This window comes from Penicillium daleae, assembly GCF_028827525.1.
Source record: "Penicillium daleae strain IBT 16125 chromosome Unknown utg000006l_segment0_segment0, whole genome shotgun sequence".
Taxonomy (NCBI): domain Eukaryota; kingdom Fungi; phylum Ascomycota; class Eurotiomycetes; order Eurotiales; family Aspergillaceae; genus Penicillium; species Penicillium daleae.
In genome coordinates this window covers 3,598,045-3,623,135 of record NW_026623154.1, presented here as the reverse complement: position 1 = coordinate 3,623,135, position 25,091 = coordinate 3,598,045, and the positions used below count along the sequence as shown (strand labels likewise).

At 51.8% G+C, this 25,091-nt stretch overlaps 11 protein-coding genes across 11 annotated transcripts; 7 read left to right on the top strand and 4 right to left on the bottom strand.

Moving 5' to 3' along the window:
• Positions 1 to 531: 531 nt before the first annotated feature.
• N7458_007010 (arylsulfotransferase family protein) lies at positions 532 to 2,831 on the top strand (the record flags this gene model as incomplete). Its single annotated transcript, XM_056910392.1, has 5 exons — positions 532 to 645; positions 686 to 702; positions 776 to 905; positions 984 to 2,496; positions 2,554 to 2,831. 5 exons carry the CDS (start codon positions 532 to 534, stop codon positions 2,829 to 2,831), a joined length of 2,052 nt encoding a protein of 683 aa, XP_056766096.1.
• A 3,009-nt stretch (positions 2,832 to 5,840) lies between these two features.
• Positions 5,841 to 8,048, top strand: N7458_007009 (putative MFS transporter; the record flags this gene model as incomplete). Its single annotated transcript, XM_056910391.1, has 5 exons — positions 5,841 to 5,855; positions 5,983 to 6,688; positions 6,772 to 6,953; positions 7,023 to 7,321; positions 7,379 to 8,048. 5 exons carry the CDS (start codon positions 5,841 to 5,843, stop codon positions 8,046 to 8,048), a joined length of 1,872 nt encoding a protein of 623 aa, XP_056766095.1.
• A 964-nt stretch (positions 8,049 to 9,012) lies between these two features.
• dph5 (diphthine synthase) lies at positions 9,013 to 10,064 on the bottom strand (the record flags this gene model as incomplete). The annotated part of the gene is made up of 3 exons (XM_056910390.1): positions 9,013 to 9,610; positions 9,696 to 9,820; positions 9,930 to 10,064. 3 exons carry the CDS (start codon positions 10,062 to 10,064, stop codon positions 9,013 to 9,015), a joined length of 858 nt encoding a protein of 285 aa, XP_056766094.1.
• A 1,209-nt stretch (positions 10,065 to 11,273) lies between these two features.
• On the top strand, positions 11,274 to 11,738 carry N7458_007007 (uncharacterized protein; the record flags this gene model as incomplete). The annotated part of the gene is made up of 1 exon (XM_056910389.1): positions 11,274 to 11,738. One exon carries the CDS (start codon positions 11,274 to 11,276, stop codon positions 11,736 to 11,738), a length of 465 nt encoding a protein of 154 aa, XP_056766093.1.
• Positions 11,739 to 11,810: 72 nt separating this feature from the next.
• N7458_007006 (transcriptional regulator SPT3) lies at positions 11,811 to 12,844 on the top strand (the record flags this gene model as incomplete). The annotated part of the gene is made up of 3 exons (XM_056910388.1): positions 11,811 to 11,900; positions 11,963 to 12,784; positions 12,839 to 12,844. The coding sequence occupies 3 exons, from the start codon at positions 11,811 to 11,813 to the stop codon at positions 12,842 to 12,844; spliced, it is 918 nt and encodes a 305-aa protein (XP_056766092.1).
• A 585-nt stretch (positions 12,845 to 13,429) lies between these two features.
• On the bottom strand, positions 13,430 to 13,994 carry N7458_007005 (blue light-inducible protein Bli-3; the record flags this gene model as incomplete). Its single annotated transcript, XM_056910387.1, has 2 exons — positions 13,430 to 13,813; positions 13,929 to 13,994. The coding sequence occupies 2 exons, from the start codon at positions 13,992 to 13,994 to the stop codon at positions 13,430 to 13,432; spliced, it is 450 nt and encodes a 149-aa protein (XP_056766091.1).
• A 2,187-nt stretch (positions 13,995 to 16,181) lies between these two features.
• On the bottom strand, positions 16,182 to 16,778 carry N7458_007004 (uncharacterized protein; the record flags this gene model as incomplete). The annotated part of the gene is made up of 2 exons (XM_056910386.1): positions 16,182 to 16,282; positions 16,340 to 16,778. The coding sequence occupies 2 exons, from the start codon at positions 16,776 to 16,778 to the stop codon at positions 16,182 to 16,184; spliced, it is 540 nt and encodes a 179-aa protein (XP_056766090.1).
• Positions 16,779 to 17,395: 617 nt separating this feature from the next.
• N7458_007003 (U4/U6-U5 snRNP complex subunit SNU23) lies at positions 17,396 to 18,034 on the top strand (the record flags this gene model as incomplete). Its single annotated transcript, XM_056910385.1, has 1 exon — positions 17,396 to 18,034. One exon carries the CDS (start codon positions 17,396 to 17,398, stop codon positions 18,032 to 18,034), a length of 639 nt encoding a protein of 212 aa, XP_056766089.1.
• Positions 18,035 to 18,290: 256 nt separating this feature from the next.
• On the bottom strand, positions 18,291 to 21,057 carry N7458_007002 (baculoviral IAP repeat-containing protein; the record flags this gene model as incomplete). The annotated part of the gene is made up of 4 exons (XM_056910384.1): positions 18,291 to 20,337; positions 20,401 to 20,510; positions 20,567 to 20,863; positions 20,920 to 21,057. The coding sequence occupies 4 exons, from the start codon at positions 21,055 to 21,057 to the stop codon at positions 18,291 to 18,293; spliced, it is 2,592 nt and encodes an 863-aa protein (XP_056766088.1).
• Positions 21,058 to 21,492: 435 nt separating this feature from the next.
• N7458_007001 (phosphatidate cytidylyltransferase) lies at positions 21,493 to 23,031 on the top strand (the record flags this gene model as incomplete). The annotated part of the gene is made up of 1 exon (XM_056910383.1): positions 21,493 to 23,031. One exon carries the CDS (start codon positions 21,493 to 21,495, stop codon positions 23,029 to 23,031), a length of 1,539 nt encoding a protein of 512 aa, XP_056766087.1.
• A 508-nt stretch (positions 23,032 to 23,539) lies between these two features.
• On the top strand, positions 23,540 to 24,998 carry N7458_007000 (histidinol-phosphate transaminase; the record flags this gene model as incomplete). Its single annotated transcript, XM_056910382.1, has 3 exons — positions 23,540 to 23,625; positions 23,677 to 23,847; positions 23,948 to 24,998. The coding sequence occupies 3 exons, from the start codon at positions 23,540 to 23,542 to the stop codon at positions 24,996 to 24,998; spliced, it is 1,308 nt and encodes a 435-aa protein (XP_056766086.1).
• Positions 24,999 to 25,091: the final 93 nt, after the last annotated feature.

Genomic DNA, 25,091 nt, shown 5'->3' with positions numbered 1-25,091 from the left:
GCATCACCATGCGAACGCCAGGTCCTGGAAGTTCACTGTTCCAGGCTCTCCCCGCAATCTAAACTGCTGGTTTCTTCTTGGCAGCGGCAGGCCACAAGCCAAGCACTTTATGCAGCATCTTCATCAGTAGCTTGGATTTGGCTCCGCCAATAATGACCCTTGACCCTACCCACGTCGCTCCACCTCCCTGCAACAGTCTCCGCCGCTGGAGACGCGGCATGGAAACCGGCGGGTGATTGGAATGGCCTCTGCAAAAAGAGACCGCGAGCGAAAAGAAAGAGAGAGACGCTGAACAAAGTGGACCACGTACTCGTACCCTTTCCCCTCCTCTCCTCTCCTCTCCTCTTCTCCGTGGCGATCCCTAAGGAGTTCTTTCCCGTGATGTTCGGGTTTTCTTTCTTGGCTTCGATCCTCCTTGCATGCTCCGACATCCAGCTCTTCTCTCCCCTAATCCCCCCCCTTCCTTCTCCCCGTGCGGAACCTGGTGCGTCCTCGATTTATACGTTGTGGGAGTGATGTAAAGGAGGACCCATGATCGCCACCATCTTCTCCTGGAGGACGGGTCCCTCCCTCGCGCTCCTCCTCGGCCTGCTGCTATGTGTCCTGCGAGATACGGTCGCTGAGGAGGTCGCATTTTACAAGTCGGTATGTACCCAACCAGAATAACTGCGGTCGATCATGCCAGTCGCCCGGTCTTTCATCGTGCGCCTGGCATATGCGCGTCGTATCTTTTTCGCCTTGTCCTATCTAACCACCTCCATTCTCTCTCCAACAGCGACCTGACATCTATCCCCCCCCTACTCCATATCGAGCGATCCGAACCAGACAAGCTTGCGCCGGGTTATATCTTTATCACACCTTACGAATCTCAGAACCCGGGACCTTATATCTACGATAATACAGGGGTATGCTTGACATCATTGAGGGGGGCGCACCCTCCAGCGCATAGAACGAAAAACTGATGGAAATTTGAATCGCAACAGGAATTGGTATGGAGTGGCTGGGGTGCTTCAGGACCGGGCAATGCCCATGGCATGCATGTGTGCAAGTATAAGGGGGCCGACCATCTGTGCTTTTTCCAGGGGAACCAACAAAAAGGATACTGTCGCGGACATGGAATCATCTTGGACAATTCATACCGCATTGTGCGATCGGTGCAGCCCGGCGGAGGCATGGCATCGAGCGATATGCACGAGTTCCTTCCGATCAATGACGGCAAGACCGCACTTATGACTGTTTACCAGCAGCGCCAATTCGATATGACCCCATGGAACGTCAAGACCGGTGTGGGTTGGGTGATGGAGAGTGTTTTCCAAGAAATCGACGTGGAAACGAGCAAAGTGCTCTTTGAGTGGCGCTCTTTGGATCATGTCGACCCATCCATGAGTTATACCTGGCCATCACACACCGATACCTCCGGCACCGGCTTGAATGCGCGTGAACCATGGGACTACTTCCATATCAACTCGGTTGATAAGAACCGCGACGGCGACTATCTTATCTCCTCTCGACACACATGCGCCATCTACAAAATCTCTGGCAAGGATGGCTCCGTCATCTGGCGACTGCACGGGGCGAATCCGACCTTCCGCAATATCAACTTCAGTTTCTCACAGCAGCACGATGCTCGGTGGTTGTTTGAGAATGGCACCCACTCAGTGATCTCTCTTTACAATAATGGGTATAATGGCTTTAATCAGACACATGCCTACTCGTCCGGCATGATTATTATCATCAACCACCTGGACGACACGGCCACGCAGATCCGTGACTACGCTCCTGCGATCTCTGACTTGGCCAGCTCCAGCCAGGGTAATGTGCAGGTCTTGCCGAACAAGAACGTCTTCATCGGATGGGGAAACAACCCGTTCGTGTCGGAGCACGATGCAGCGGGTAACCTGGTGCTCTGGGCTAGATTTGCTGAAGATACCGTGATGAACTACCGCGCGCAAAAGTTCGAGTGGGTGGGTAACCCTACCGACTCGCCCGCGCTCTGGTCTTATTCTCGAACCCCGGAACCATTCTCCCCGACGACCTTATATGTCAGTTGGAATGGCGCCACACGTGTTAAGCGGTGGCGCTTTTTCGGCTCACACAACATAACCGGCCCCTACTTTTTGCTGGACGAGGTTCCGAAGACCGGGTTTGAGACGGAATACACCAATGCCAGCTTCTATCCCTGGACGCGGGCGGAAGCAATTGCCGAGGGTGGAGTTGTGCTTGGCACATCCGAGATCAAATATACCTTCGTTCCGTCACCGGAACTTCGCGAGTTCTGCCTAGACGAGACCTGCCTGGACTCTCCGGGCTATGGATTCCCCGGTGAAGATGCAGCTGAGCCGTTTATTCCTCCGCCGGGCGTGAACACTGTGCCTTGGGTTGATCCTGATCATGACGGTGCTGTCTGGCCGTATCCTTCGGGCTTCCCCCACAGCAGCCCAGACGCAAGTCCAGGGTCAGGCCATATGGTCTATCAAAGCCACCGGCAGTCTGGACGTAAGTACCTCCGCTCTTGAATTGCACCTAAGAATAACTTACTCATATCCTCAACAGGCCTACTCGCTTGGGGCGCTACCATTGCAATTCTCCTCCCTCTTCTTGCCGGTGTTTACTTTGGCTACCGATATCATGTACGACGCCAACGGCTGGATCCGTTGGAGGACGACCAAGAGTCGTCTGAGCCGCTGAACGGCATGGCCGAGCGGAAAGCTCCACCAGCGCGGACGCCTGATCTCCCCTGGTGGAATTGGCGTCGGTGGACCACAGAGGAAGAGACTCGTTATTTCCCGCTCGCGGATCGCAGTTTGCCGGGACGCCAGCGGACAGATTAAAAAAACTGAGAGGGTGACTTTGCTAGTCCCTCTTTTCGAATCTCTTTCTATCTTGCATATCTTTTTGTATTTTTCATCCCCTGCATTGCTGAGCCGACATCACTTTCATTTTGATCATCTTTTCTTCTCTCGTCATCATCATATACAGGCCATGTGGTTTGGGTACATACGGAGCCATTTTGCATTTGTGTCGGGAAACTACTATCTCTGGTGATAGTTGCTACTGGTGTCTAGGTCGTTTAGATCTGGAACAATATTTTACATACCATACTGTAAACAATACAGAAATACGAATACCCAAGCCTTTCACCAGACCAACATACCCATAGCCCTGCTAAAAGCCGACCTACCCGGCATCGGTACTCGTGCCCTCCCGTTGGATTTACCTTACGCGTCCTCCGCCTCCAACGGGCGCTTTTGCGCCTCTGCATTGTTGGCTTTTCGACATGTGTACGAGAATAGCAATCAGGCCTGCGGCTTACAGCTTGCGCACCCAGTCCACGGTGCCACCGGTGCTCCGATGGGACTAGGCCCCCAGGGTGTGTATATTGTGTCAGAGGTGCTCAGGCGGCAGCAAAGTTTATGGTGGATATAGAGATCAGCGATCAACCACGAGTTAAGTAAACGTTTTGGGAAGGTTCCAAGTTGGCACTGCCTGTTATTGGGAGGGGGATTGGGAGGGGTAGATGGAGACCGATAACCTGGTTGAGTAGGAACTGATCAGGGAGCCCAGGATGTGCAGCAGTACAGCACTGTATTTTGATAAGTATGGACGGAGTATTACTCCGTCCGACGCATCGTCTCACGGGTCTATTGCTTGTCCCTGTCCATCACCGGTCTGACATGTCTGGGCGGGATCTTGGCTTTGCCTTGTAGGGTGACATTGTCTCTGTATTATGCGTGATGATGATGATGATCCCTTGTGTCAAGACTCTAATGACGGGCCGAATCGTTTAAAGTATGTAGAAATGAAGAATGTATATATATACTCCATCGTTTTCATGTGTTAAGTTGATTAGTTAATTGATGTATTCGATTTAATGTAGCTGATACAGTGATTGTGACCATGCTAGGATCTGAAACGGACAGTTTCACGCTGGCGCCGCCAGTGCAGCGGTTGGGTTTAACCCCGGCGGCGTTGATGAAGATCCTTTTCCTCGTGAAAAGTGCTGTCCTGTTCTCGTAGGATTTGCGATATAGACACGTAGACACTTCGGCATCATACGAATGACCTCTCGTCGACCGTTCTCCGAATGTAGTACAGTTCTCAGCAATTGCGTAGTACCGAGGCGTGGCCCCCATTTTGCCATTTTGCCCTGATGATTCGATAGCCACAGGCATACGTAAAGCACTCCATGGGGGCGTTTTTATCGATCAATCGGATCTATACTAGCATCCCTCTAGAACCATAGTTTGCTCTCTCCCCAGCTGATGTGGCATAAGTGGCTGGGTCCCTCAATTCGGAGAAATCCCAGACCCAATCCTGTTGACACGTTCTGTTGCGATGCGATATACGATTGCGTTTGACCTTGCTTTACCCCGGGCGGCGCTAATGAGTAGATGGAAAAAGTGTCGGCTGGACTGCGCCTGGACCGTTACGTGGTTTCGGAGTTTAGTGCAGACTTCGTAGTACTGGACACAGTACAATCATACAGCTTCATACATACATTACATACTTCTGTACATATTCAGTGGTACTGGATACGTCCTCCGGGGCTAATCGGCAACAATCAATGATTAGCGGTAATAATTTTAATTTCCCTTTCTCCTTGTCCTCCAGGTGGGGACTGGGGGAAGACGGAAAATCCTTCGAGAAGAACGAGCCAAAAAAAAAAAAACGAGAAATCCAAAAACGAACCCGCTTTCCACTCGCTCAATCAGGGCAGGTTTTCGTCCAGCCACTGCGGTTCGGTGCGCTCATGCCAAGACCGCCTCGTCGGAAGTCGTACGGGTGAGCTGGCGAGTCATGGCTCAGGGCAGGGGAGCATAACGGTGGACTCGGCAGGGCGGGTGGAGCGGTCGTCGCAAGCCCTGGTCGTGGTGTCGATCGGACGGCAATTCGGAGAGGTAGAGAGGGTTGTGATTTGGTGCGGGTCTGAAGTTGAAAGGTACGAGATACGAGAGCGGAAAAATAAGAGAGGAATAGAGAGAGAGCGAGGGAGATTGATTTTTGGATTATGTAGGGTCTGGAAGAGGTTAAGGATGTATAGGACATCTCTGTACTCCGTACTTTGTCCTCCGTACTATAGAACGAGATATGGTTAATACGGGAAAAGATACCCGCTGTATTGGTTTGCATAACCAGGCTTTCTGAAAAACCCCTTGGCCCAAGGAGTTACCCCGTACGTAATGTGGCTAGCCATACTAGTCAATAGTCCCTCCTCCGTCCTCCATCCTGGACATTCCACTGCAATGCTTTTACCCCCTCCGAGTGGACCTCTCAATCTAGTATGGAGACCCGGCTAAACGACGCCGTAAGATGATTTCATACGCAAGGAAGTGTAAAGGGCAAATGAAATTATGAGAAGCCCCGACCAAACTATGAACAGAAAGCCAAGAAAGTAGTGAATAGGGAAATAAAAAATAGATAAAAAAGGGGAAAAAGGGGAGAGGATCCAATTATTTCTTTTCTCTCGAGTTCCTAGACTGATTGTTTTCTTCTCGCTTCTTGGACTCTTCAAATCTCTATTTCTCCATCATTCCTTTGACTACTACTACTACTATTATTAGCAAATGATTCGACCGTGCTAAAATCCGACGAAGCAAAAAAACAGTCCTAAGAACACACGACATCCTGCAGGATCAGAAACAGAAACCAAAACCGAACGATTACGTGAAACCAAGGTGTCGCAACCTGACGTCGTTGACCCCCCAAAACCAAAAGCAGAACCGTCGTCCCGGTGCTCCTTCGGGGCTTGATTCTTGGTCGATTCTCCTTCCCGGGCTTACATACGCATTCCTCTTCCCCCCCCATGCCTGCCAGGTCTCAGCAGAACCATAAATCGAATAATGCCCGCCACGCACGTACGACTTCCTGGTCGAGTGGCTATCACCATCTAAACACCACCTCATCCGGGCCCGGCGAACCCTCCGACACCTCCCTCCCACAACCATCTCGACGTCGCCGCGAGTCCAATCTCTCCCTCGCCAGCGTCGACGAGGCCCCTCCTCCCCGGACTCTCCTCTCGGCCACCTCCACGACGGCGCCGATGCCCCCGACATGCTGAGGAACACCTCGATGGATCTCGCTGCTCGCAAAATCCAACATGTGCACGGTCGCTCCCAGTCCCAGAGCACCCCCCATATCCTGGCGCTACACGAGTCCGAACTAAACGCCGCCAATACCCTCCCCGCCCCCATCACTCCGCGCGCAGCACCCGTGACATGGATGTCCCTGCCGCGAAAGAGCCAATTGGCCCTCCTCGGTCTATGCCGGGTCTTCGATTTCCTCCAGATCGCCTCACTGCAGGCTTACATGTTCTACCAGCTCAAGTCGTTCGATGAGAACCTGTCCGACTCGGACGTTGCGACTCAGGCTGGTATTCTCCAGGGTGCCTTTACCGCGGCCCAGTTCGCGACGGCGATTCCCTGGGGCCGGGTTGCGGATGCGGAATGGGGTGGTCGTCGCTTTGTGCTGCTGGTCGGCTTGATAGGGACGGCGGTTTCGTGCTTGGGTGTTGCCTTTGCGACGTCGTTCGCGCAGGCCGTGTTCTGGCGCTCGTTTGGCGGTGCGATTAATGGGACTGTGGGTATTATTCGGACCATGATTGCCGAGAATGTCAAGGAGAAGAAGTATCATTCGCGGGCTTTCTTAATTCTGCCGATTGGGTTTAATATTGCGTCGTTGTTTGGTCCTGGTAGGTGTCCTTGCGCTGCATATCCTGTGGACCCTGTGTGGGTTCATACGTTGCCCTGGGGCGTTTCGCTGACTCTGGCTTAGTTATGGGTGGTATGTTGGCGGATCCGGTCAAGAGTTACCCACGCCTGTTCGGACCTAACTCGTCCTTTGGCGGCGAGAATGGCGTTCAGTGGCTGGAGACGTACCCTTATGCCCTGCCTATGCTGGCCAATTTCTTCTTCCTGTGTACTTGCGCTGGCCTGGTTGGCTACGGCCTAGAAGAGGTACGAACCATCATTCTGAAGAACTGATTTGATGGAGTTGGGAATAATTGACTAACAATTTTCCGATAGACCCTGCTTTCTTGCAAGGGTAAGCCTGGTCTGGGATCCTTCGCTATGAAGCTCTTCGCTCGCAGTGTGAGAACTGTCGTTGGAACTTCTTCGCCCATTTACTCGAGACTTCCCTTCCGTGATTACGACGAAGATGGTCCCCTGCTTGGTCGGCCCTTGGATCGCTCCGAGAGCTATGAGCTTGAGGAGAAGGCTTCCAAGCCTATTCGTGTCAAGCGTGCCCTGCCCTTCCGTAGGATCTGGACGAAGAACGTCTTGTGTACTCTTGGGGCACAGGCGTTCTTCGACTTTCAAATGGGGTAAGCATTGACTGAGATGTTTACCCGCAGACTATGATTCTAACTCTTGATGTTCAGTGCTTTCAACAACTTGTGGCTCCTCTTCCTGTCAACTCCGCGCTACGACCCCGATGACCCGGCTAGCCCCGCCCGGAGTCTGCCATTCGTCTTCACTGGTGGCCTGGGTATGCTCCCGCAGAGCGTCGGCTTCGCCACCGCTATTCTCGGCATGATCGGAATGTTCCTCCAATTCACCATCTATCCCTCCATCAATGGCCGTCTGGGCACGGCCAAGAGTTATCAATACTTCCTCTCCCTCTTCCCGCTCGCTTACGCCCTGGCTCCTTATATCTCTCTCGCACCATCTACAATTCCACCTCCCGGGCAAGCCAACGGGCCCTGGGTCTGGTTCTGGATCATCATCGTGCTTTTCTTCCAGGTCACCGCCCGCACCTTCACCCTCCCCACTTCCATCATCCTACTCAACAACTGCTCCCCACACCCGTCGGTCCTCGGCACTATCCACGGCATCGGCCAATCCGTGTCATCCGCCTTCCGAACCATCGGCCCCATTTTCTCGGGTGCCTGGTACGGATATGGCCTGGATATCGGCATGGTCGGATTCGCATGGTGGCTTATTGCCCTTGTCTCGGTGTTCGGCTGTGTAGCGGCCGTTTTCGTGTACGAGGGCTCTGGCCACGAGATTGTCCTTCCTGGTGAGGAGGATGACTTTGACCATAGCCACTAGGCAGTGTGTGACGTGACACGATGTTCTCTTATTTACTATCTGTTTGATACTGTACATTGCCTTGGACTCATTTTGCATGTCATTTGGAGTCGGTCTGGTCGGGTCTTTTTTTGGGTTTAGGGGTCTTTGGTGGCCCTTGTGTCTGGGATGATGAACATCCATATGAACATCGACTTCCTCTTCTCTTTGGCAGGCTCTTGATTCAAGCCTCCGGGAAGAAGGACGAGAAGAAGAACGATCTCGATTTGAGCGTTGATCTGTTCGCTTCTATCATTTTCCATCTGCATATCTCTGTTTTTTCTTTGCCTGTCTCGTCTGGATACCATTTCCCTTTGCATTATCATTATTTTTGCAGCATTTTTTGCCACCGCGTCTAATGTCTGCATGGCGTTCATGTTTGCCTCCATGTTTCGTTTGTGCTGTCTACTGCGCTCTCCTTCCTTGGGGGTCCACTGCTTTAGAAGCTTGTCTTCGCAGTGTGATGGCTTGGGAGAGATATAGAGTATAGAGATTGGGCTTTTAATTAGCCTGGTCTTGTGGGGTCCTGTATGACGAGATACATCTTGATAGGGCATTACCTACTCAAGGATGACTTGTCCTTGTATGTTATATTCAAATACAATAGACCATTCAAAGCCCCCCTTGAAGCTGGTATTTCTTCGTATTCTCTGTGATGACACCATCTCCAACATGAATTGGCGGGTAATGTACCCACTACAAAAACTAAGTTGCCTTTTCCCCATCATTCTCCAGAAGTCCACAATCGGTCTGTTTGTCATCCAGCACCATTGGGATTCTTTTTACTCAAATCCATGTCCAATGTGATGTTTGAGTGAATGCTAGCCTGGCACAGGCTACCTAGTCTCTGGAACACCAGGATCTACCATTCCTTTTCAAAACAATGAATATAATGCAGCCTTTGAATTGTCATATTATTTCCAAGTATCCATAACCCATGTACCCCTTACGAAGAAGCACCATACCCCTTCACATAACTAGTATCAAACGTCTCCTCGTTCACAGCAAACTGCCGAATATAGTCCCTCTCCAGATCATGCGTCCTCCGACCCAACAATACAAGGCTATGCAGAGGAGCACCCATCTCCACCGTACTCAACTCCTTCAACGTACCAACAACAAGCTTCTGATCGGGCGCCCCCACTCTGGCCGCACCAATAGCCAAACTATCCGGTCCATAAACACCTTCCTGTCGGGTTTCCTCGGTTTCTAGCATCTGGCTAGCGCATTGCGCAACGGTCATGTAGCGTGGGGGCTCGAAAATACGGCGTCCACGAGCGAGATTCTCCATGGACTGCTCTTTAACCTTGATATCCAGCAGGACGAGCGTGTGCAGGCCAATCTGCACGTTCTCCTTGACTTTGTCGTAGAATGAGGAGGGCTTCCAGGTCTCTGTGAAGAAGACCATGCTGACTGTTTGGCCGAAGTTGTAGAGTTGTAGGCCTGTGCAGCCGATGCCGGACATGATGGAGGCGTTGGGGACGACATTTGTGGGGATGTTGAGCTCGCGTGCGCGGAGGACAAGGTCGGTGTGGGTTGTTGCGCTGGAATCAATATTAGTATAGTTCGGTCGGTAGATCTTTGTGTGATCGCGTGTAGCAATGGCTGTGGATAGTGAATGGAACATACCCAAATGGATCACCAACAACTAGGAACGCGATATCGGCCTTGTCGGCTCCTGCGAGGATCTCATCGCTGCCGGTTTCCACAAGTTCTCGGTCAGCCTCGAGAACAGGACGACCATAGAACGCCTCCTACTAGGTCCAGATTGCAATTAGTGACACCATGATCAAATGTAAGTATATTCCATGCTCTCCTAGCATTGAACAGATCCGACAGCTCCAAAACATGCGCAACACTCACAAGCTTCTCCTTGTCCACCAACAAGATAGCCGTGTACGCCTCCAGGTACACCCGCTCGGCCTTCTTAACAATCTCCAACCCCCGGACAGTAATGTCCTTCTCGTCAGAAAGACCCAGGCCCACAAGGTGCAACATGGTAGGCTCTCAAGCGCAATTGTGATCTCAATGTGTTCTTGATCGAGCTGGAAGGTCGATAGAAATAATTGAATGCCCCGCGGCAGAATTCGGCGCTAATCGTTGACCGCCCTTTGGCTGGGGGTTTCCGTTATCGATATCGATCGTCGTCTTATCGATCCCCAGGTTTCTTCTTCCTCTTCCTCTCCAACTCCCACATACTCGCTCATTGCAACACTTCATCCGCTCGCACACAAGCTGTTGCTGTTTCTCACGCTGCGTCGACAGCGACTTCTCCATCTCGTCACTCGTTTCGAACCCCGTCTTTACATCTCTCTATCCTTCGAAGCGCGTTCACGCGCAGAGCCGTCACGATGAGCTCCGATCGTCAACCCAAGTATCGGCAGGAGATCCAGCAGGTGAGTGGCAACCCCCCGTCCCTGATTTCCCATGGTACGCTCCAATTGAGTAGCCGTGCGGCCATGTTGTCGTCCTCTGGAGAACTGTACCTCAAACTCGTCCGCGTCGTCTTCTGTCTTTGGTGAATATCGTCAAAGTCATACCTGCGTTTGGGGTGCTAGGCCTACCTAGCTGTGTGCCTGGGTATGGAACGAGCCAAGTTGGCTGAGGTGTCGAGGGAAAGGTCAAGATGTGCCTGCTGCCACTCAAGCATTATCTCGTATGGAAGGCGCCCATCGTTTACCGTCGTTCACCCGGCGACGACGACGACGACGACGACAAGCAACACCAGCGCCGTGAAGGGCAAGATCAATGACTCTTCTTCTCCACGACTTTTCCTTCACTCTCTTCCTCGCGAGCACCATCTTCCCATATTTCTCTTTCGCTCTACCCAAGCGCGGCAACGCCAACCGACTGTCGAATCGCGATCCTTGAAGCCATATCCCACCTTGAACTCCCTGTGAGCATCTGTCTGGACATCCTCGCGAGGCACCTTGCTTCCCTCTGAGTTCGTGGCTCGTTTACTTTTCGACTCTCCCGCTTTCACACCCTCTTGTCACATCTTCTCTTCCAAATCATCCTGTGTGCCTACAAGGACTGAGCCAGCTTGCCTTGACCGATCTCTATCAAAGACATCGAGACTCGTTCAGCCCGCTGCCTCTCAGCTGCATCAGTCTTCCAGCGGCTTGTCCCCTACTCAGACCTCCTCTCAGCGCATACTTGACCGCTCAAGATTTCACTTTGATAAGCCTTGTCTGCATTCTGCTCGAAATGGCGGCATTTGACCCGAATGACCATGTTGTCTACTCCACCATGGAGGAGGTGGATGATTTGCCTCGTCTCAAGCGCTTCGGAAATCTAGTCCTGAATGTGGGCTCCAGCAGCTCTGACGAGTCGACGGATGCACAAACCATCATCGCACCTTCTCAGGCTAGCTATCGGGAGGATGTGAAGCACGACCCCTACGGCGATTCGCACCCTGGCTTGGACATTCCTACTCCTGAAATTTCTTCTCTTCCGGCTCGCATCGGCACTCCACGCCCTCCAGTGCCCTCCGATGACCACCACCTGGCCGACGCCAGTGATGCGTCGAGCTTCTACGACGGGCACTACAAGTCCAATGCCTTCTCCTTTTCTCGGGGCAGGCAAGTGGCTCAGAAGCCCTGTTCCAATGATGCCAGTGAAGGCACATTGGATGAACGTTACGACGCGGACGATGAGCTGAGCACAGTCTAGATGGAAGCGACGACCCTGGAGCTGCCGACCGCGGATCTCTTCAGGCGCAAGATTACTGACAAGCTTCTGAAGATGATGTTCGTCTCTGGTGAGACCGCCGAGCCATCCATCGAGACCACCACCGTGATCGAGGACATCACGCGTGAGCAGGTCCTGGAAATCGTACGTTCATCTACCTCTCACTCCTTACACTAATATGTTATGAGATCTAACGTATCGTACAGCTCACTCGTGGCACGCAACTGGCGCAACGCCGCGGGTCCCGGTCAATCTCGACGGATGACCTGATCTTCCTCATCCGCCACGACAAGGCGAAGGTCTCCCGTCTCCGCACGTTCCTGTCCTGGAAGGACGTGCGCAAGAACGTCAAGGACTCTGACGACAAAGGAGGTGGCGATGCGGCCGACTTCGCCGCCGCCGACGACGCGGCTGGTGTTGTCGCGGGCCCCTCGGATGTCGCCTCGAAGCCCAAGAACAAGCGGGCCAAAGTGGGCCTTGCTTGGGACGTCAGCAGCTTCTTCTCGGTCCAGATTCCCGAGCGCGACGACGAGGAGGACGAAGAGGAGGAGGAGCAGAACTATGCGACCCTCCAGCGCCTCGCCGCCGCCGACGAGCGGACCAAGAACATGACCAGGGAGGAGTACGTCTTCTGGTCGGAGTGCCGTCAAGCCTCCTTCACCTACCGCAAGAGCAAGCGGTTTCGCGAGTGGGCGGGCTTTGGTATCGTCACCGAGTCCAAGCCCAACGACGACATTGTGGACATTCTCGGTTTCCTGACCTTCGAGATTGTCCAGACTCTCACCGAGGAGGCGCTCAAGGTCAAGGAGCGGGAGGACCACGAGAAGAACCGTGGAGGAGCCGACACCACTGACTCTAAGAAGCGCAAACGGGAGACCGGCCTGTTCGATCCGCCGGAGGAGGGCCGCACCCCCATCGAGCCTCGACACATTCGTGAGGCCTATCGCAAGCTCCAGGCAACCCCTCAAAAGGCCATCGCCATGCTGCTGCATGAAGGCCGGGTGCCCGGCAAGTTGCCCCTGACGCTGGTAAGTACTGTGTTCCCTAGGCTATACACTATTGTTCTAACAACTTTTGTCTAGATTTAAATGGGCTGGCTTCGTTTCCCCTTTTCTCTTTTCAGCATGCTCGGCGCGGGAGTTTCTGGCAATACGGATGATACCCATGATTTTCTTTGGGCGGCTTGAATGTTTCGCTTTTCCCGTTTCCTTCCTTCGATTCTTCTTTGGCTGGCGGCCGTATGCTAGGCCACACGTCTTTTCTCGATGTCTCTGCCCGCTTGGTACCCTAGTACCTTGGCGGCGTTTGCTCTCTAATTTCTTCACTTCTTCCCCTCTTCTTTTCTGTGTTCATACGGCGTTCGTATCAGTTTCTACCCTCAGGTGCAGATGGTAGATAGCACCTTGTTCATACCGATCAAGGTTGCAAATGACATTCAAAATTCCGAGAACTTTCATTGTGCGCTAGTTAGACTTCGTTTACCACGCCAGTGATGGTGGTGTTGTCAATCCCTTGCTGTGGCATATCAACAGGCTCAAGCTTAAATAGTATCATTGCAGCTTTCCAACGCTGCGCAACAAGATACCAAATAGTGTAGAAGCCACCTCTCTAGCTCTGATGAGTTCGGCGCCCTAGAGAACGAACTAATGTCAGAACAATGTCTCGATAAAGCTCTAGCCCCAGGAAAAAGAAAACTTACACTCAACCAACTCAGCCATACTCAACTCCCGAATACTATTGATAGCAGGAACCTCCCCCTTCACAGCCCCATTAACGGTATCAACCGCACGACCCAAAATGCCCTCCTTAGCAGCAACATGCGTTGCCAACTTCGCCTCCAACTTAATCACGCCGAGCCAGGCTTTCAATTGTGGTGAGTAGTACTTTTGGACGGTGTCTGGATCGGAGACGATCTTTGCTGTGCCGGATATGGAGGCCCAGGCCCCGCTGATGGGGTCAAGGAAGGACATGTTTGTTTCTTGTGGGTAGACTGTTAGATCCATTGTTTTGCCAGAGAAGAGGTTTGTGTGGAAGACTAGGTCGATGCCGCCGTGTTCCTGGGGAGACATAAAGTTGATTTGTTAACATCTTGATCCTTTTGGAGGCTGTAGGTAGTAGATATGATATCGTTTGTTGATATATATATAGTATGTACTGTAGCTGGTTACATACCGTTGCAGCTAGTGTCATGCATCGCAATGCCAAGTAATCACCTTCGGATTGCTTGGTGGTCAACATGCCGAACTTGACCTATGTAATGAAATCGACTAGATCCTGGACTTTCTGAGCTAGTGGGGGATCTTCTGAGTTCTGAGTCTTGTAGGGGTCTACGGGGTACGATCAACTGTGCCTCGCTCGAACCCCACTATATCCCTTGGCGGAATAACCAAGTAATCAGGACTATAGTTACTGATGTCAAGTCGTTACCCATAAATACAGGCAGAATACAAAGAAAGAGTAGGAAAGGAATCGACCAATCTCGAGTATACGTAATATTAATAAAAGGGTCTATTTTTCTTACAGTATACGGAGTACATAAACCCCATTCCGCACAGACGAGCCCATAAAAATAATGCTCGAGACCGGATTCGAACCGGCGACCTCCCCGTTCCATATAACGATGGATAAGAACTTCCCATCGGATGGATAAGTTTCCTCCTTGATACGAGCGGGGCGCTGTAACCACTTAGCTACACGAGCTTCTTATTAATTCCGGTGTTGAAAATTGAGAACATAGTCTAACGTAATTTTGCTAAATATGGTTCGGACAGGAAGCAGGAAGTGGTAAACTATGTGAAAAATTGGTTAATCTAGGAGATGCAAAGGAAGCAGGAGTAAAAGGAGAAAGAAGAAGAAGAAATGCATGCTGTTTCCGACCCATCTGAGACTACAGTAGGTTATTAGAGTCATGATGATGATGATGATGATGATGATGATGTCCAGATTTATATAGCGCTTATCTGTCAGCCTTTGTACCTTTTCAGTACTGCCGATTTGAAGCTGCTCAACACTAATTCACATGATGTACCATCCTCGTATCACAAGGCGGTGTAGAACAAGATTCCTTTTCCGGCGAGACTGTGCCTCCTTTTGCCTTGCCCTAGGGGAAAAACTGCTGAAAAACCCTAGAGGTTCCACACAGTACTACATAGGTATAGAGGACGCTAAAGGGGAGGTGCGAGTCGGAACTATGCCATCTACGACCCCTGTCTCCTTTCCGCACACTGCACATGCTAATACAGTACCCCCGAGAATCCTCCGCCGTGGTCGACTAGGCGGTTGCAGGTATCGAACCTGTTATTAGGGTCATAAATCAGGGGATTGAGATTTCTAGTCCCTCCTTGGTTTAGTGTGACCACAATAAGCTATTACCCCTGTATGGCCTTTAAAATAATTGTGGCATCTCGGCCCCCAAGATTCATTCGGTGTCTCACTGTTTACAAATCACTTCACGAGAGCCACCTCTCAGGGTGAGATGTTTGATTATCTAATTGCTATTGATGAATGTAGCGAATTTCCATGTTACGACAGGATTCGACATTATCTTGCAAAAAGCTAGCATGAGAATTTGAGCATCTTATCAAGGTCCACTAAATAATGACGTATCGATCATATCTGCGTTCAGAAACTGGTCAAGATAAATCCTTTGAAGACCAGGCAAATCAGCTATAAGTGTGTGCCCGTTGAGGTGTTGATAGTGGCGTTTGCAGACATGTTGCGTTGAGTGATGAGAAACAATCAATTAGATTGAATTATTTAAAGGAGAGCGAGAAGTGTAGTTTAAGGTGATTTTTCAAGTTATATAGCTGTTTTACAAGGGAATGTATGCATTCTTGCATGCAATGATGGCCCTGGGGACGTCGTTGTAACGTCAGGGATCAGATAATCCGGATCTGAGCAACACAAAGTAGTCGGTCAAGTTCGAAACTTGGAGCTGCTTATTGTGTGATTTACGTGTAGATCTATTGTTTTATCATAGCATAAACTCGATCCGATCGATTTGCGATCGGGCCTCTGGCCGGATGGGCTTAGCTCGATCTGAATACCCCGAGGGCGTTCGCATGGATCCAAATTCCGATTAAACATTAATTTAAGTAGTACCCATCTAACATGACTGGGTGGACTCCAGGAACGCTTCTTTGGCCTGAAATGCTTTGTTGACTCGCTCCCTCCATCATGGGGGCTTGAAAACTCCATGGTGCATGCAAGGTTGAACTTCGAATCGGCATGCGAATGCATCACTCATTGCTCGATTGTATCGTCGCTGATAAAAAACAAAAATATTCATCACGGTTGCTTCGTAATGATGATTGCGCAGAGGCCCAGATAACAAGACAGAGTATCCAGCGTAGCTTGTTGCGAATGGAGGTGCTCAAAGTAGAGCGAGTGAGATGCTACCCTCCAGTTCCAAGGCAGCTGGACGCATCATTCAGTCACTACCTCATTCGCAAGCCAATTGAAAACGCGGTTTTGTGCAAGACGCCACAGCATCTCCAGCAACATTGCAAAAGCCCCGACAATCAATGCTATCGTGCACCAGATCAGCCTCGAGTCACCAAAATGTCTTTGACAGAGTAACAAACCTTCACGACCCAGCGTAGCTAGTGACTTCACAAACTTCCTCGGTCCTCGTCCCTTCAACCACAATGCAACAAGATCTGGTTGACACGTCCGGCCTTCAACGACCCAACAGCCTCCAGGGGCGCGTCGGCATTCAAGATGCTGCCGGCGCCGCTCCATGATCCGACGTATTCGCCAGTTGCAGAAGGCCTCGTCGGTGCGGAATGAGCATTTTTCCATGGGACATTCGAGTTTTCGTTCAAAGCGCTCGACCAGCCAGTTCACTTTTAGGTGTACGCCCGTGTAGACCATGTAATAGAAGTGGCTGCAAGAGTGTTTCAACGCGAGAGCGTCGGGATATGATAAGAATGAGGCGATTTGGATATGCAGCTCTAAGGGAAGATCCATTAGGTTGATATTCGGCGTTGTCGCAGACGTTTCCACGGTGGTAGGTGAAGCCATGACGCTGGAGTTTGGTTCTGGATGAGGCTCAAAATGTGGAGAGTTGGCCCCGACACGATGGTTTATGTACTCCCGTCCGTTTGGGGATATAGATCAGGCAGGAGCTTAGGGGGAAATGGTTGCCTGGGAAAATGACTGCCACGTTGACATGTTTGAGATGAAGGTTTACATTGTTTGAGATCTCCGCTAGAGATATGACCCAGCTGTCAGATCGTTGTTGCTTTTATAAGGAGCTTTATGAGGAGTGAATTGCTGAGCTAGGGTCCTTTTGGGTTAGCCAGCCTCGTATCTTGTCGCCTGGAACTCTACCCAGAGACATACATTGGTCATGTGCATTCAAGCTCGAAACCGTCCATCTGCAGCTGTGAGTCAATATGAAACGGATCACCTTAAAAAGCGTCCAATCGCGAACCAGAGGATCATGATCAGAGAGTTGTGGTTGATTGTGGTGGACTAAGGCACCGCCTATCCATGGGCGGGCACCTCAGGCACGTTATGCTTACATAATCTTATTGCTGGCGCCGCCACCTGATCGTCGATCTTCAAGCTCGACTTGCAAGCATCAAATCTCCAAGACATCTACAGCCTTCTCTTACACACCACACACGCCCAACAAAATGTCCAAACCACCTGCTGCGGCCACCTCAGACACCGCATTCCGCAAAACCTGGGATCGGGAGGAATACGCCAAAAAAGCCGCCGACGAAGAAGCCAAACGCAAAGCCGAAGGCAAAGCCCGCTACGAAGCCAAACTCCTCGGCAAGAAATACCATGCGCCCGTCGACTATGGTTCACTCTCGGCAACTACAGCCCGCCAACAGCGACTCAAGGTCGATTCGATGGTGGGCAAAACGACAATTGTACCTGCGGGCTCGGCGCTAGGCAAGCGCGGACGCGGACCGGGCTTCTACTGCGAGGACTGTGATCTCACGTTCAAGGATAATATTCAGCTTGTGGAGCATTTCAATAGCAAGCAGCATTTGATTGCTACGGGGCAGAGTGGAGAGGTTGCGAGGGCGACCTTGGAGGATGTGCGTTTGCGGTTGCGGATGCTGGCGCATCAGAAGAGGGTGAGGGAGGAGGAAGAGCGGAGGGCGTGGCAGCTTGATCTTGGGGAGAGATTGAGGGAGCGGGAGGAGTTGGATGCAAAGGAGCGGGAGGAGAGGAGACGCAAGCGGAATGAGAAGCGTCGTAAGGGTGGCGATGGTGTAAAGCAGGAGGATAGCTGGGAGGGAAGATTGGGAATCATTGCTTGAGGAGAGGCCTGACTGGATTGATGTCGGGCGTATTTACAAAACATGTACTTTATGATACCCTTGGAGTTTGGGGCGCCTTCTGGTTTTACGTGATTGAAAAGACTTCATCTCTTTCTTGAACGATATGGTCTCAGACAGCCGAAAAAGAATCGATTCAAAATATTGACAATAAAACTCGGACAGAGCTTTCCCTGTACGCCTTTGCTCAATCCTGCGATCGTTTCAAATAGAACCAAAAAGACCGCATAATGCATGATCAGTCGATACACTCGATGGCCTCGAGCCGCCGCATAGCCCGGCCGCCTTCCTTCTCGAACTGACTGACAAGTCGTTCGCATTCTCGCTTCAACCGCTCTTCGCCATTCTTTGCATTCCACCTAATCCACTCCTCCACCGACATCCTCTTCTCCGGACTAGTCAGACCTGCCTTGGCCCCGCTAAGAAGGCCGACGAGGTCTGCGTTCTCCTTGTCGCTCGCTTCCCCAAACAACACCTCCTCAATATCCACAGGAGTCCAGGGATGAGCAGAAGCTGGGAAACCAGCGTTCAAATTGCGTTTAGAAGGTGATGGGGTGCTGGCTGCGAGTGGAGTTCGTATTGTCTTCTCCTTGGGTGGTGATGAAACAATAGCTGGCCGTTTGGCTGAAGGAAGCGACGAAGGAGGTCGATTCTCAGCATCTGAGGACTGGGGTGACAGGGACGGCGTGCTCTGATGAGGAATTGGCAGCGGTGATACAGCCCGGTTGGATGTTCGGCCTTGTCGAGAATCCCTTTGCTCCATACTTCGAGAACCGTGCGACTCGGCCAGAGAGTGCGCCAGATGTTCCTCCTGAGGAATGTCGCTGAATCGCTTTGTTGTCTTTGGTGGCACGGGCGTCCTCTCGTAGATTTGTTGTGGCTCTGGGGATGGTGCTCGTGGAGATGGATTCAACTGAATCTGGTCTGGCAGATCATCTGGAGTGCCGAATTCCTCCTCGTCTCTCTGTGAAGAGTTGAAACCAAGCTCGTCCTCAAGAAGCTGAGCTGCAGGCGGAGGAGGGGATGCCTCGACTTTCTTAGTCTTCTTTGACTTCTTGGACTTGTCTTCCTTCTTGGACGACTTCTTCTTTGAAGGTTTCTCAGTCGGCTGCTCCGGTTCAGGCTCTGGCTGAGATTCGGGTTCTCGAGGGATGTTTTCCACAGAGACAAATGAATCATGATGCTCAGGCTCATCCCGTTCAGATTCTCCCACTTTGTCTTCAGCTTCTAGAGCCTCTTCTTCCACGGTCTCTTGCTTTTTAGCTTTCTTTGTCCCTTTCTTCTTGGAGCTCTTGCTTGCCTTTGTCTTTGGGGCAGGGGCTTCTTCTTCGTCTGCTACCTCAAGGACAGGCGGCTCCACTGGGGCTTCTGGCTGCTCTTCAGGCAGATCCATATAGTCCGCAACATCATGTTGAGGCGGTTCAGATGCCTTGCCCACTGCCTTCGACTTTTTGCCAGACTTGGTCTTCTTCGAAGCACGGGGCTTTTCGAGTTCTGGCTCAGGTTCATGTTTAGGCTCGACCTCTGGCTGGAGCTCGGGCTCCGGTTCAGGCTCCATGAGTTCGGGGTGATCGGCCTCAAGGCCCGCTTCTATTTCGGCCTCAAGCTCTGAGTCTCGTGGCATATGAGCTTTGGATGTAGATTTGGATACGACCGATACGTCAGACGCCTTCCTGCCTTTAGGCGCTCCCTTCTTTGATCCCTTGCGAGCCTTTTTGGGCTCATCTTCTTGCACTTCGTCCACGGAAGCGGCATCTTGCATCGAATAGTCTTGCGTCTCGTGTTTGTAGGTTTGAGAAACACTGCTGCTGCGTGTGCGCGTAGCGCGGCGCTTTGGAGGTGGCTCTACGGAGGGCTCTGGTTCCACTCCAGTAGCAGACTCGGGCTCATCTTTGGTCATTTCTTCACTGATTCGCTTCTTCCCCCTTCCAGCACGTTTGGGTTTCCCTGGCTCCGGTTGCGGCGGTTCTTCGATATCCACATCCGTTTCGTTTTGCAAATCGGTGTCTTCGTTCTTGGTCTTCTTTCCTTTGCCCTTCGGTCCCCTCTTTGTGCTCTTTGGCTTGACTGTCGCTTGTGAGATCATGCTCTCGTCCATTGCCTCATCAATCTCCATCTCTGGTGCCTCGGGCGCTTCAGATGCAACGGTGGCCACGGATTGAGTTGACAAGCGAGAAGATGCTTTGGAAGTGCGGGTTTTCTTGGGCCGACCTCTACCCTTCTTTACAGGGAGCTCTGCAAATACAAAGAAGGAGCAATCAGGGGAGCGGCGATGGTGTTCGTCACTGGGCACGGGAGAGGCATTAGCTTATTGAACGGTAAGAGGAAGGAGCAGTCATTTTACTCACAAAGGATCATCTTTGGGCTCCCATCCATCTAGCGACAGCTTACAATAAGCGCAGCTAGCCAAGTCATCGCTCTCCTCGTTGGGGCAGAAGTACCATCCAGCCTTGACCATCTACCATATCTGTGAGTGGCGGCAAGACCTCTCGAGCCTGGGTGCAATGGTCATACCTTATCTGATTGACAGAGCCAGCCGCGTTTGCCGTCGTGCGGCCACTGCGTTCCGAATGTTCCCATTCGCGCTTGGGTGATCCTCTCGCTTGTTGGGTCTTCAATCGTGGCGGGGTTGGAGCTACTCTCCTGGATGTCCATCATAATTGCCCAAGCACAGTCTGGAGAGTGCTTGAGGTGTTCTGTTATTGGGTTGTCTTCTTCTTCCCAGCCGTCCAGGGCTCGATTGCATTGAAAGCATGTTGTGTTGTCCGGGTTCGTCTCGTATGGTTTGTAGTAAAAGCCGGCGTGCGCCAACTGCATTCCACGTTAATCATATTGATTCCAAAGACATTTGACAGGCTTTGACGTACCTCGGCTGGTGAGGGACTCTGGTGAGGCCATGCGATCACATTGGAGCCTTTCGCGGAGGAAGATCTCCGCTTCTCGAGTTTGAGCACAGCGTCGAAGCTGGCTAGGCGGGCTGCAAAGGTGTCCATTTCGGAGCCCATGATTCCTTTGGTACTGGAAGGGACAGTAGGCCCCCAGATCGATGTCGAGAACCGGCTCTGTACGTCGAGGTGGCGGTGTTGTCGTTGTTGATATCTGTTTGGTCTGTTTACTTTGGTTGTTATGCGACGCGACCCCACGTGATCGGTTCGGTTACCTAATCACGGACGACGTCAGACCCGAAAGTTGCCCGAGAAGGACGGAGCCCGCTAGTGAAACTACAGTCAATTCCTTCCTTTTTGCCCGTTGAGTCCTGCTATTTATACTATATGCTGCAGGGACGGGGCAATCTCTGATCTATCTCCATTTGAGCCGTGCGCTCCGCTCCTTCTCATCCTCAAAACCATGGCTATGCGACCAACCGTACGGACCCGACAGCCGAACCCATCTACCTTGATGGAATAGACATGCTGATGAATGATCAATTCTTCTAGATGATGGCCTCTCACACTGCTTGCCCCAGCTTGCGCTGGAAGTCTCGTGCCCGCTTCTCGCCTCTGCCATGGTTGCCGACTTCGGTCCGCTGTATCTCGATTCAATCCCGTCTCACCTCAGACGCTCCTTTTTACAAATCTACCCAAGCCAGCGGCTCGACATCCCAACTATTATACAATGTCTCCTCTGGAATCCCATCATCAGCCCCATTCTCAACATCCTCGCACCTCTCCGAAGCGGACTGGGATCATAACCCGAACTTGTCCATCTCCAACTTTTCAGAACTTCCATCCAAGGACTTTGGTGTCAATCAACACATGATCATAAACCAGGAATTCAAAGAGGCTCTACGGCAGATACTTTGGCAATTTAGAGCTCCCATCCGATATGCGTTTGCGTACGGTTCCGGTGTGTTTACACAGACTGGCGCAGCCGCCGTGGGATCAACTCATCCATCGGCACCGGCCGCCATTCAGAAAATGCAACAAGGATCAGGGAAGATGATTGACTTTATCTTTGGAGTGTCGTATTCACAACACTGGCATGATCTGAATCTCCACCAGCACCGCGATCATTACTCGGGCCTGGGCTCTCTGGGATCATACGTGGTTTCACAGGTACAGGATCAATTTGGTGCCGGTGTATATTTCAACACTCACATCACCGTGAATGGGACCCTAATCAAGTATGGTGTGGTCAATCTTGATACATTGTGCACCGATCTCACGCAATGGAATACTCTGTATCTTGCCGGCCGCTTGCACAAGCCGGTGAAGATTCTACGTGATCACCCGAAGGTGCGATTGGCAAACCAGATGAACTTGCTCTCTGCTTTGCGAGTGGCACTACTGCTACTCCCCGAGCGGTTTAGCGAATTTGAGCTGTACAGCACCATTGCAGGCATCAGCTACATGGGCGACCTGCGCATGGTGCTCCCGACGGAAGACCCCGGCAAGGTGCGCAATATTGTGTCTGGACAGATGGCCCACTTCCGACGCCTTTATGCTCCGCTCATTAGCAACCTCCCCAACGTCACATTCCAAGATCCGCGATGCAGTCAGGATGATTGGATTGATGATCCGGATTCCATCTTGGCTATGGTGCAAGACATGGACCCCGTTAAGCGCGGAAACATGGTTCGCCGTCTTCCAGAGTCTTTCAGACAGAAACTCTACTTCCAGTACCAGTCCCGATTTGCCATTCCAAGGGCCGAGTTCAACAAGATGATGGAGGAAAATGACGATACGAAGCAAGAGATTGTTCGGCGACCACAGGGCGGTCCCTTTGAACGCCGCATCGCAGACGATGTTAACCTTCAAAAGGAAGTTTCGGCGTCTATTTCAAAGACCATCCGCTGGCCCAGCACCGTTCAAACCATCAAAGGCACCCTGACTGCCGGTGTCGGCAAGAGCTTGACCTACTTGAAGGAAAAGCGGGAGAAGCACAAAAAGGCGCAGTCTCAGAAAGCTCTATTGACCGAGAAGACGTCAAAGTCTGAGAAGACTGAAACGGTCGAGAAGGCCGAGCAGAAGAAAGATTAAGATACCTCCTGGAAGCATCTTTATGGCAGCATCAGCATCATATGGGATTGTACGGATTCATTGAGGGTTTGCAAGTGGGCATATGGGGGCGTTGTGTGGCACAGTATCACAGCCATGTCTCTGGCATTTCTACGTTAAAAATACATATTTTGTTACATATTAGACTTGTGACCCGAGGCCCTCCCGAAGATCTAGAAGCCGACAGTTTCGGCATTCGTCAGAACAGGTAGTCCTGAGATACATTCACGATAGAGTCAATAGAGAAATCTTGAACTTAACTCCTTGAGTATGACAACTGCTGTACTATAGAGTCCACTTTCCTTCTGTCCTGTTTTAAAATTGGCTTCCCTGTCTGAGTCATTTGAATATACCGTGAGTCAACGGTACCTGACAATGCCGAGAAATAAATACTTCCGCTTTCAACCTCCGATAACGAACCTCCCCACCACCCCACCAACTTTTGCTCCTCGACATCATCGAGCCCCAAGTTCCCAGCACACCACCCACAATGGCTCAAAGGTCATCACCATTCAATCTGCAGACATGTGCTCGACCCAATATCCTCCAGCTGCAGCCCTACCGATGCGCCCGCGAGTAGGTCGCCCACCTCCGATGAACGGCCCCGATCCCGCGCTAATGAGTCAGTGACTACAAAGATGATGGGACAAACGTGCTTCTCGACGCCAACGAGAATGCCTACGGTCCTGGATTGGCATTGAGCAACGAGGGCGCATTGCAGGCGTCGCAGACTGGTGATGCGACGGACGCATCTAAGCCCGAGATTGATTTCTTGGGCTTGAACCGATACCCCGATCCGTTAGTATTTTCCCATCTACGTCCAGGGGTGGCCAATTACGGTCTGCTGTGAGAAAGAAGAGAAGAAAAGCATTGTCTGACGGCCAATTACCCGGTATAGTCACCAGATCGAACTCAAGCAGTTGTTCTGCAACCTCCGCAATACCCACCACCACACACAAAAGACCCTCCGACCTGAGAATATGTTTGTCGGGGTTGGATCGGACGAGGCTATTGATGCACTGCTGCGGTGCTTCTGCACCCCCGGCAAGGATAAGATCCTTACCTGCCCGCCGACTTACGGCATGTACAGCGTGAGCGCTCAGGTCAATGATGTGGAGATCGTCAAGGTGCCATTGGATGTGAACAACGGGTTTCACCTGCAGCCAGATAAGGTCAACGAGGCCCTATCGGCGGACCCCTCCATTAAGCTGGCGTATATCTGTTCACCGGGTAACCCGACGGCGAACCTGATCCGCAAGGCGGATATCCAGAAGGTCCTGGAGAACCCGACATGGAATGGCGTGGTCATTGTAGACGAGGCATATATCGACTTTGCCCACGAGGGTGCCAGTTTGGCCGAGTGGGTGACCGAATGGCCCAACCTCGTAGTGATGCAGACTCTCAGCAAGGCCTTTGGTCTGGCTGGTATCCGGCTGGGTGTTGCATACTCCAGCCCCGAGATTGCCCAGCTGCTAAACAGCCTCAAGGCACCCTACAACATTTCCAGCCCGACAAGCGCGCTAGCCACGGCTGCTCTGACAGCCCCCAACATGGCGGTGATGCGCGAGTACCGGGAGAAGATTGTCGCTCAGCGTGACCGGCTGCTCCGCGAGCTGCCGCAGATCCCCGGCGTAGGCCGATTCCTGGGAGGCCAGGACTCGAACTTTTTGCTGGTGGAGATGCTCGATGGTGAAGGGCGGCCGAGCAATGTCACCGCGCTGGCGGCGTACGAGGCGATGGCTGAGAAGCGTGGAGTGGTGGTGCGGTTCCGGGGCAAGGAGTATGGGTGTGAGGGCTGCTTACGCATCACGGTCGGGACTGAGGCCGAGGTCACCAAGTTCCTGCAGGAGCTACGAGTGGTGCTGGGGGCAGTGCGTACCGGCGTCGGCATCCAGTCGGTTCGGGACGAGGAGCAACGGGAGGATGCCGCGGCCGCGGTGGTTGGTTAGAGGATAGACAACGTGTTACAGTGGTACAGGTTATACTACGGAGTTACTAGGACGTATAGGAGAGTATTTGGAAATATCTCCGTGTGGAAAAAA